The following is a 10711-nucleotide window of genomic DNA, read 5'->3' on the forward strand; positions in this document are numbered from 1 at the left end:
CAATGGTACGGCCAGCCGCTGGCCAATCGGGGAGCGGCGTGCGCTCGTTGCCTTCCTCTGATTGGCTCCTCTATCGAGTGCCTCGCCTCGTTCCCTCCGCCCTATGGACGGCGGCGGGTCCCGCCCCGGGGGAGGGCCAATGAGAGGGGAGCGCCCGCTGTGCTCGCCCTCTGATTGGCTGCGCGCTAGGCGGGCGGCTGGGGTTGGGGCGAGAAGATGGCGGCCGGCAGCGACGCCGGTACCGGGCCCGGCCCGGGCGGAGAGAAGATGGCGGCCGGGGGCAGCACCGGTACCGGCCCGGGCGGCGCGTGCCGGCACCACGAGCAGCTGGAGGCCTGCGGCTCCCGCGCCAAGTACCGCGAGGGGCGGCGGCCGCGGGCCGTGAAGGTGAGACCCGAACCGGGGCAGCCGACGGGGTGGTGAGGCGGTACCGCGGGCCTCCTGCGGTCGGTGTAGGCCGTAATAACGGGAATCAGCCAGAGGCTTCGTAAATCTTACTCAGCAAACGGCCTGGCAGAGAAGTGTCAGCTCTAACTTTTGATCGGTGCGTGCGGATTTTCAGTGCCCTGTCAGTGAGGAAGCAGTCCCTGGTAGCTGTACTCTTGCTTATTTTTCTGCCAAGGTCCCAAGCTACTGCCCCCCTGAGCCCTGGCTGACTTTGGACAAGGAGCAGAGTAAAATACAGAGGGATTTTCAGCCTCCTGACAGGATTTGAGGAGCACCAGACAACATAAATCCTTTGAGTCGTTACTTTTGCAGTAAAGCAAAAATGCGAACACTTTGGAATACTCTACTTCTTTCTTTCAGGTTTATACTATCAACTTGGAATCTCGTTATTTGCTAATACAAGGAGTTCCAGCGTTAGGTGTTATGAAGGAATTAGTGGAACAATTCGCGTTATATGGTGCCATTGAAGAGTACCATGCGCTAGATGAATACCCAGCAGAGCAATTTACTGAAGTTTATCTTATAAAATTCCAAAAGGTCCAGTGTGCGAGGTACGGTACAGAGCAATATCTGCCTTTTGCTAATTTTTTACCCCCTTTTCATTTAGATTCTAGAGAGTTGAAGTAAAATTCTCAATTTGCCAATATGATTTAATTCCCTTCAGGGTGGCCAAGAAAAAAATGGATGAACGAAGTTTCTTCGGTAGTTTGCTGCATGTGTGCTATGCTCCGGAATTTGAAACAGTCCAAGAAACGAGGGAGAAGTTGCAGGACAGAAGAAAGTACATAGCAAAAGCAACAAATCAGAGAGGTTTGTATTTAAGTTTCATACAGAATCTTAATGTCTCATTTCAGTGGTGGGTGGGTTTTAGTAAAAACAGAAGTGCCCACTAAAGAAAATGCTTTGTATTTAGCTGTTTTAAAAGATGCATTTAAAGTATGCTTGCAGCAGAATGGAGACATCTTTGAATTATTTCTAGGTATCCATCTTTGTGAAAGTTTCCTTAGCTTTCTAAGGAAGCTGACTATACCAGAAGCTTTAAAAAAGGTAAAAACCAAAAACCACAAACTTTTCCGGCTTGCATTTTGGCACTGGGAGAATGAGAAGAATGGGTTAGACTGTTGTGCTCTGGAGTTCCCAAGCAGCACTGAAGGCTGGGCAAGCTGTAAAAAAAGCCAAGTGCCAGGCATGGGCGTCTTCTTTCTTGTGCTTATGTACTTTGGTATCATTGCAAGAGGATATTTCTTAAGGTGCCACTTAAGAAAGAAGAATCACGGACTGTTGACAGGGAATGAAGTATCACTGCTATTGCTTCTGTTGTATTAAGTGCTGCTTCTTATGTGTTGGAACTAATAGTGTCAACACTATGTCACACTAAGTGACATAAAGTAGTGAAGCTACTTTGTTTCTTTGTTTTGAAGATTGCTTTGTGTTAAAGAAAATAGAGGGGCCTAAGAAGACTGACTCTGCGTACTGCCATCAGTGGAGTACCTCAGGATCACGTGCAACTAGTGACTGGGATCCATCCTGCTTTCCAGGTTCTCGTGGGGTATCCCAAAACATGGGATGTCCTTCTGGGCGTCAGAATCAGAGCCTGGTGACATTTCCCCAGTATGACAGCCACAGTGCTGAAACTTCTGGGTACTTCGGTCAAAGCACATCACAAACTCGAAACGTACATCCAGGAGGACACGGTCCTCCTGCATCTTTAATTCAGCAAAGAACAGCTGCAACTGACAGTGGGATTGGTAGGTTTATGCCTCGTACAACTCACCTGCAGGAACGTAAGAGGAAGAGAGAAGAAGGTAACAAATTTGCCCTCATTGAAACAAATACGGATAATACTGAAGTCATTATTGGCCCGCAGCTACCAGAAATACCTAAGGTGGATATGGATGATGATTCACTGAATACTTCAGCTACATTAATTCGAAATAAATTGAAAGAGGTATGGATTCTTAAAGTTCTGATCTTTTCATTTTCAAGCACAGACTTTAAGAAGTCTATTTCTAAAATGTTTGCCAAAACACATGTTTTCCCTGTCTTTTCCCTTCCCAAATAGCCAAGTCCAAAAAGTGTAGCAAACCTTACTTTGAAACATCTCTGGTGTCGAGAGGGATGATAAAATAACTATCACTGAGCATCTGAAATCAGTGTGTGTGTTGTGTGTGTGGTTAAAGGTGTTTTTTTTTTTTTTTTAAAAAAAAAAAATATATATATATATTTTTAAAGGTATTGCCAACACTTGTATCTCCTGAGAGTTTCAGCTCTGCTGCCTTTGGTGTTGTTCTTCCCCTGTTTCTACAGGAACAGTCAATACAAGTGTGATTCTAATAACACATGCCTCCCTGTACTCCAATATTAGAGACACAACCTTACTCTAAAACTAACATTCAAAGAAAAGAATGGTTACAGTTTTCTAGAAATCTTTTTTTTTCCCATTTTAGGTGGCAGAGTCTGTTTCAAGAACACCTGTGGAAAGGCCAGACAATAGTTCTGCCAAGCCACTTGTAAAGCAGAGAAGAAGAATATAGATACTGCTAGCAGCATCTTTCTACAGCCTTTTATGAAGGATATAACTTAAATACTTCATTTTTTTAATGTAAAAAAAGTAAGTTATATTGCATTTCCAAGAAATTCCTGTTACAAACTGTATCAGTTTATGTTTTCTGGAGTGAACAGAGCAGTATGATACTGTAGCAATCTTGTCCTGTGTACCTCATAATAAAATAAATGTGGGTAGGTAGTTTAATATAAGCTAATTCTATTTATTCATTAATTTTTTTTACAATAAAGCAATACTGAAATCAGTAGTTTTGCATTTTTATTTTTACTATACCATGAAGAATGGTGAAGAAGAGAATTCTTGCAACAGTATTCCACACAGTGTTACAGTTTACTATTTTCCTTGAAGGTTTTCTTTTCAAATGCCAAACTGCCCTGTTTTTTAATTAAAAAAGAAAAAGAATTAAAAAATGTTTTCAGTTGACTAAAATTCCAAGCTTCCTTCACGTAATGTTTCTGTTCATTGGTTTGGTGGCTTAGAAGAATAAGTAAATTGTCTTTTCAATAATAAAACTAGAGACCTAGTAAAAAGGCAAGAGTTGGGTAAGGTGTAGAGCACAAGATGCTAAGAGTGGAAGCAAGAATCAGGCTGTCTTCCATCTGTTGTCGTGACTGGCCTGAACTGTATACCTGATTTGTCACCAACTTTGACAAAAAGCAATTATTTTTCTATTCTAATTAGTGAATGTAAATTTGATTCAGAAGCTTTTTCTAAAGCTGTTAATTGGTGTAAAAAAGAAGTCAAAGTACTGGCCCTGGGTCCTTGAAAGTCTTCTGACAGCCTGCCAGAAGGAATCTGGCAGTTTGAAAACAGCTGCTTTGCAGGTGACCTGAGATAGTTCAGCCTGCAACCATGGCTATGAGATGCCTTCCTCCTGTCCAGCCTATCCCCTGTGTGAGCTGGCAGGAAACACACATTTCCAGCTTGCCTTGTTTGCAACAGTTTTACAGAACTTTTCTGTTCCTGTGAATTGCTGTGCGTATTTCAAAAATCTTGTTTTCCATCTCTATGACTGTTGGTATTTAAAAATGAAATGCAGTTAAATAGGGTAATGATAGGTTAGTGAAAAAAATACTGCTATAGATTAGAAATGGTCTCTTCAGTTTGACAGAGTAAATGAGCATGTCCTAAATTGCCATCTTACGGAGGGAAAAAACATCCCTGAACTGAGTGAGATGTATTGCTAATGAGTTCCATCCACCTGGGCTTTATTTAAGAATACCAGTGCTGCAGTCTGAGATGACACTCCCAAGGTATTTTTTTTTTCAGAAAGCTACCAGTCTCTCCCAAAATATTGATGGCAATGGTGCCAGTAGCACTGAAGAAAGAAAAATAAAACCTGCATTCCTGAAGAGGTTTCAGACAAACTCTTCCAAGAGAATAGTCTCGTGTTCTTAGCCTGGGAGGATGCTTACTGAGAATCATTCATTATATTGCTGTCCCAGGAGACACACGTGCCAACTGTTTTTTTTTACATTCTCTGGTGCCAAAGTCTGTATAAGGAAACATCTGTCCTGTGAAAGGCAGATACCAACTCAGCACGTGCGCATCTCACAGCTGAAGCATTTATCAGGTGAATGCAGCTGACCCCATGTGACGACAGTGAATACCATGATACGTACATATGGTTAACAATTACAGAGAAATTCTTTTCTATTATTTTTAAACCCAAGGCTGATGTACCTTTATGTCTGGCAGACATGGTCCAAAGGCTTCTAAGAGAAGATTATCATCTCTGACAGCTTTTTCAAAGTCCGCAAAAGAAATCTTGCCATCGTGATCGTAGTCCTACAAAAGGAGAACTCTTTAGCAAAGGATGATTACTTGTAGTAATTTTCTTTTGGTTTAGCAAAAGTTTTATTCATGTGGAATTTTTTTGAGTGTATGCAAAAATCATTTTAATTGGGACATCAATCTCTGCTCAAACAAGATCTGTGTAATTAGCCTCTACCTAAGCCATAAAAGATGGAGCAAGCTCAACCATCTCTTATGGCTTTGGTAACAGAATTACGGAGACAAAACTTCCAACATGGGAAGAGCTTGAACTGAGAATCTCACAAACAAATCTCAACCACAGATGCACTGGGATAAATAAAAGTAGGAGACTTAAAAAGAGGTAACAGTAGGAGAGAAAATGTCCTGAACAGGGCAGCCTGCCCCTGTCTGCTTAAAAGAAATGGAGAATTCCCTGGGTACGCTCTACCTTTTACTTTCCTCAGCACAAGGGAGAGCAGGCCATGAGCATGTCCGCTACAAATACCTTTGAGTATGAAAATCTGTCCTGGGACTGGATGTATGTTTAATCACAATGCAATTGCACCTACAGACAAGTGGTCAAAGAGCAGTTTTTTGTTCTTTGAGTGACAGATGCCACAAATGCCTTTCTGGTTATCTAATAATTAATTGTTTAGTTATTTGAGGTAGGCAGTAATATCCTACTCAGGTAACTGCCTAGCAGCTAAATCAGATCTGGACCTTCCAATATGTATCGGAGCTTTCTGAAGTTCTCAGGGAAAAGCTGAAATAGGATCACGTACACGATTAGTTTATGGTATTTTCTTACATGTATGAATATTTCATTAGGTCTAGAGGGTATTGCTTGGGCTTGGACTTCTTGTAATCTACTTACCAACTACCAGAATGTGATGACATTCATTTTGGATGCAACCCGTAGAAAGCTGAGCACGTAGGTGCTCCAAAGATGAGTAATTGCTGTCATCTTGTATTCTGCATGAGACACACTCAGCACTCTCAAGAACTAAAGCTAAGAGGGACCTTTCAGCTGAGGCTGTGCCTCACGGGGGTGTTTGAGAAATGAAAAGATGGGGTTAAATAAAAGGATTTGGGATTGGAGATCTGGTTTTAAGCAAGATTTTTTGAACAACACCATTGGAGGGGAAGTTTTATTTGATTTGAAGAAAATGGCGAATCACAGCCCCTGGCTGATTCAGGTATCCTCAATTAATCACTGTAAGACAGGTGCTACATGAATAACCCTTGACGTTACTATTCTAATAGAGTATTATCAACTGAGCAATTGATAAAATACAAATGTAATTAATAATAATGCTACTGGAGATGCTTAATGCAGGAATAAATACAGATTGTGCCTCTGATTTTTCTGCTTTTGATTGCTCTTTTCTTTTGACCATGCATGTGTGCATGTGCAGTTACATATGCAAGTTTTTACATATAATTTACAAATTTTCACATAATAGATTAATAGTTTTGTGTGAGGACACTGGACTGGGACTCATTAGATCTGGATTATACTTCTGGCTTTCCTTAGTAGACTTGTTTATCATAAGTACGTAACTTACTCTGTGGCTCAGAATCCCACTGTAAAGCAGATACAGTGTTTTGTTACCTCATAAGAATGCTCTTAAGGTCTGAATGGTTGAAGATGCTCCAGTATCACAATGAGAAAGTACTTGCCATTTTCTTCAGTGCTATGTCTACCAAGTCCTTAATTCCCTCATCAGGATCTTCTTCTGACGGCTGCTTGAGAAGGCTGTTTTTCAGCATTTGAAACATCTCCTCTCTTGAAATGTATCCATCACCATTCAGGTCATAAACCTCAAAACAGTCTTTTCAAAAGACAAATCAATTTAAAGTTCATACAAACTATATCACACATTATTAAAGCTGTTGCCTAAAGACAGAAAACATGAACTGTATGTTGTACAGCATATGTGTTGAGCATATAAAATTTCTGTATGAAATATATCTCGCATGTGATACTGGTCAGTTACTGCCTACTTACCCATTATAGTTAAAATCTATTTCTGCTCAGATATATAATAAGTAACCTTCAGTTTGTAGAAACCATACTAACTTACAGATCTTAACTTCTCTAAGAGTAGTTTTTTAGAATATAAATGAGGTTTTGGTTTAGAAGCCTATCTTCCAGTTGCTAGGACCAGCTGTCTACATTAGAAGGGCTTTGAACCTATGAAACATATCCAAGTTATTTCAGAAACTGGTTTGCAAAAGTAGAGGGAAAAAATGAGTTGTACAGGCATGGAAAAGGCAACTGAAGCATCTCTAAACGCAAAGAGAAAATCTCTACAATTGAATATCTTCCGTATGAGTATCTGCCTATTTTCTATTTTAATTGCTTCTGCCTCCCTAAAATCAGAAATCTAGGACCATAATAAATTTTACTGTCCTTCACAAAACTGATTTAAAAAACAAAAGTTTTTCAGTTTTGAGACACAGATTATGTTTTTTTCCAGGCAAAGACTTTGTCTATGGTCAAAAACTGTACTGGCAAACACTTAGGACAAACAACACTTTGCACCACCACACAGCATGTATCCTAGAGTACTTAGAGCAGGGCTGCATATTTTATAGCCTGCAACAGCGGCGTGACATCCCAGGCCACCTTCCAGAGCAATGCCTTATGACATTATATAGCATATTGTGGATGTCTGATGCTGCACCCAGGGAACTATGGAAATAAATGCTGTCATCTTCTTTCTCTATTATACTTCCCCCCCTGCCTCCAGTCCTTTTATCTTAAAATCTAGAGTTCTTGCATTTTTTTCTCTGTCTTCTTTCTCCATCATTACTCTGGAGGTTCTCAAGACCATCTTGCAAACAGATTCACAGTTTTTCCATCTCTGCTTCCAAGCTGAAGAACTGCTAGAATTAATGCAACTGCTGCCGTGTCCCCCACTGGGCAAGTAAATGAATGCTGGCACAGATCTTGGCTGGCTTGAGGAGACTGTTATTCAGCCAACACCACCCTCGTGCTACATCTGTTTACTTCTGATTTTGTGTGTGAATACAAAAACATATATTCTCTCAAAACTATATAATAGAACAAGCTTTTCTTTGTCAGGAACAAATGAGGTGGCTGTTTACACAGAATAATCTCTGTCTCAAGGAAGCTATTTCAGAACTCAGTTTTTATTGAGCTTGATAGGAGAAAACTCTTCAATTACTAAGTTCTTTATGAGTAACTAACAAATTACAGTGGAAGTGATGTATAATTTAATAGTCATAAATTCTATGATAACTACTAAATATTATCATGCAGATAAACCTTACATTTAATCCTTTCTTCCAATGTCCCCCGAAGAAATACTGATAAGCCTTCCACCCATTCCTCCACACTGATGCAGCTATCATTGTCTCTATCGAAAGTGCGGAACACTGGGAAGTGTATTAGGTACATGGTGAATTTATAATAATAGGAAAACACAAAGGAGTATTTCCTTAAATTCAGCTAAAATATATAAAAACTTTTTTTTTTTTTTTTTTCTGAAAATGTTTTTCTGCTTTCAACAAGGTACAAGTACCCTTCTTGAATCTTTCTAAGCCATAACAATAAATAGGATTTCACTGCTCTGTCTACTGATCTTTCACTCCAGAATCCTGCTGGGATAATGTATTTGCTTTGATCTGTTACTTTACAGACTTTAATAACTACAGGAAGCATGCTTCCTTGCAGATAAAACCCAAATAAACCAATATGCCTTACATTACGGCTTATTTGCATACAGAAGAGGATATTCATGGAGAGCCAACCCAACTGGAAGAAAAAGTCTCCCTCTTGCAAACTGAAATCAACCATTTGTTTTTAAGTATTAAAATATTGTTTAAGAATGTGTCCATGTAGTGTATTTTCCAAGAAACATGACTTTTTGCATAAAATGGCATTTTCATTTAAATACTCGTGTTAGAGAGCTAGAAAAAGTTCAGTGCCGTTCACAGCGCCTCTATTCCAGAAGTTACCCACTCTAGCAGAGTACTTTTCTGGGACTTCAAGTCTAAGACAGAGCCCTCCAGCCACCAGTTGCAATGACTAACTCCTTGGTGAATCTCAGCAGGAAAGAGGAGGGAGAGTGACACCACGCTGCCCTCTTCTGCCACAACACTAATGGTGACTGGGCTCTAAGCATCCAAATGCTAGCACCACAGCTGCCTCTCTGGCAGATCTCCCTTGTACGAGAGCGTGAGCTATCCTAAACCACGGGAAAACTATTCTATGTACAGAAAATAAAGGTACACTTTACTCATCAGCACTTGTGCATGGCTCTTCCTTTGCCATCCTTACATGGGTGAGGTGGCACTATTTTGTCCGGGCATGCTCATAGGGTCTACTGTGTACTTTTTCCCCTCCTGTACGGGCCCTTCAGAACTTCTATCTCCCTGCCAACTAAATTCACACAACTGGGCAACCACTTACAACTATTGTAGCAACAGCCTACATGAAACTTTTCTATTCTGTCAACTTTGATGGTGATCGAAGGTGTTTTCTTGGCCATAGGGATCTACTATTCTTGTAGGAATCAAAAAACAGATGGTACCTAGTTTCATGTAACCTGGAAAGTCTTCAAGGGCACTGTTTTAGATATCAGTATTCAAAAAACAGCAGCCCAAAGACTAAAAATGAACGTTTTACAACCTTTTTAACCATTATTATCTCACCTCTGTCCATAACCATGTCATCCGTCATGCCGAACGTGCTGTGCAGGGTATCTCTGAACATGTTGCGATCAAAGCCGACGGCACCAAACCGGTCGCTGGACGCGGTCACCAACATGTCAAAGAGCTTGATGAGGCATTCCACCTCTCTTTTATTAACTGCCGACCCAAAACAAGAAAGCATATTTTATACCCTAACCTGTTAAACAGCGGTGTGTCCAGGAAAGCCACAGCTCCCAGCCACCTCAGGCATCCACCTGGTCCCAGCGATGCCCAAACCGCCCCCAACCCGCCATGTGCTGCTCCTACGGGATGGGGGCACGTAAAGCCACCAAACGACCCTCGGGGGCCCAGAAGCTAACGGGAGATAACGGAGGGGCTGCTGACGGGCGGCAAACGCCCCTGCGGCGGCGGGCGGCCGCTGCTCGCACACTCACAGTGCCTGGCCGAGCGGCTCAGCGCCTCCACCAGCTGCTGCTGCCGCTTGGCGCTCATGGCGGCGGGCGCTCCCCTGGCAACCCGGGCGGGGCGGCCCTTGCCCCGACACGGCGGAGGGCTGGGCTTCGGCGCATGGCTGCAGGGCCGCCTCAGCGCCTGTCTCCGTGGGGCTGGGCGACGATGAAGGCTGGCAGTGCCGCCTCTAGCCGGCCAGGGTCGGCAGGGCCCGCGGGCGTCCAGCCCTTAGCACCGTAACCGCGGGGCCGTCCGGGCAGGGGGCGCGCACAGCAGAGGGGGGAGGCAGGAGGTGGCCGTGTTCCCCCCATCGCCTCCGGCCACCAGCCCCCCAGCGATGGTAGGGGACGCGTGACACCAAAACAAAGTGGCTATCGACTTTCAGAATACGTGTTTTGTACAGGAGGGCGGCCCGGCTGCTGCAATGCTTTAATACTATGTGCTGCTATCATAGCCTCGGCCGCCTTCTCATAAAGCCGTACTTGCTGACCCCTTTTAATATGACACCCCCCTCCCCGTTTTCCCTCCCCCCCCACTGCTCAAACTTAAAATATTCATCCAGGTTGGCTGGTGCCATGCCATTTAAGCTTCATTTCTCTACCTTCTACTGAAGAGGTTTAGATTTTGGGCCGTGCCGTATGCTGGCCCATTCTGAGTCTCCTTCCTCGACATCCCCACTGCACCACTGCAGGTCTCTGCACAGCACTGGTGACGACAAGTTAAATGGAGAACTAACAAGCGAAGTGCTCTGCCTCCACTAGAAACCAATATTGCCTCCTCAGATATATTCAATGTATACAAATCAAGAAAGCT

The 10711-nt window shown here is 42.6% G+C and overlaps 2 protein-coding genes across 3 annotated transcripts; one reads left to right on the forward strand and one right to left on the reverse strand.

Moving 5' to 3' along the window:
* Positions 1-186: 186 nt before the first annotated feature.
* On the forward strand, positions 187-3257 carry RBM48 (RNA binding motif protein 48). Of its 2 annotated transcripts, XM_035318725.1 has the most exons (6): positions 187-250; positions 284-387; positions 808-998; positions 1112-1257; positions 1869-2395; positions 2895-3257. In XM_035318725.1, the coding sequence occupies exons 1-6, from the start codon at positions 217-219 to the stop codon at positions 2979-2981; spliced, it is 1089 nt and encodes a 362-aa protein (XP_035174616.1). In that variant the 5' UTR covers positions 187-216; the 3' UTR covers positions 2982-3257. The 2 variants fall into 2 exon arrangements, with proteins under 2 accessions (XP_035174616.1, XP_035174615.1); XM_035318724.1 differs by having other exon boundaries at positions 202-387.
* On the reverse strand, positions 3195-10042 carry EFCAB1 (EF-hand calcium binding domain 1). The gene is made up of 6 exons (XM_035318732.1): positions 9883-10042; positions 9449-9604; positions 8066-8170; positions 6449-6600; positions 4697-4801; positions 3195-3387 (listed from the first exon to the last, which is right to left on the reverse strand). Exons 1-6 carry the CDS (start codon positions 9938-9940, stop codon positions 3337-3339), a joined length of 627 nt encoding a protein of 208 aa, XP_035174623.1. The 5' UTR covers positions 9941-10042; the 3' UTR covers positions 3195-3336.
* Between the last annotated feature and the right edge of the window lie 669 nt (positions 10043-10711).

This window comes from Oxyura jamaicensis, chromosome 2, assembly GCF_011077185.1.
Source record: "Oxyura jamaicensis isolate SHBP4307 breed ruddy duck chromosome 2, BPBGC_Ojam_1.0, whole genome shotgun sequence".
NCBI classification, from domain to species: Eukaryota; Metazoa; Chordata; class Aves; order Anseriformes; family Anatidae; genus Oxyura; species Oxyura jamaicensis.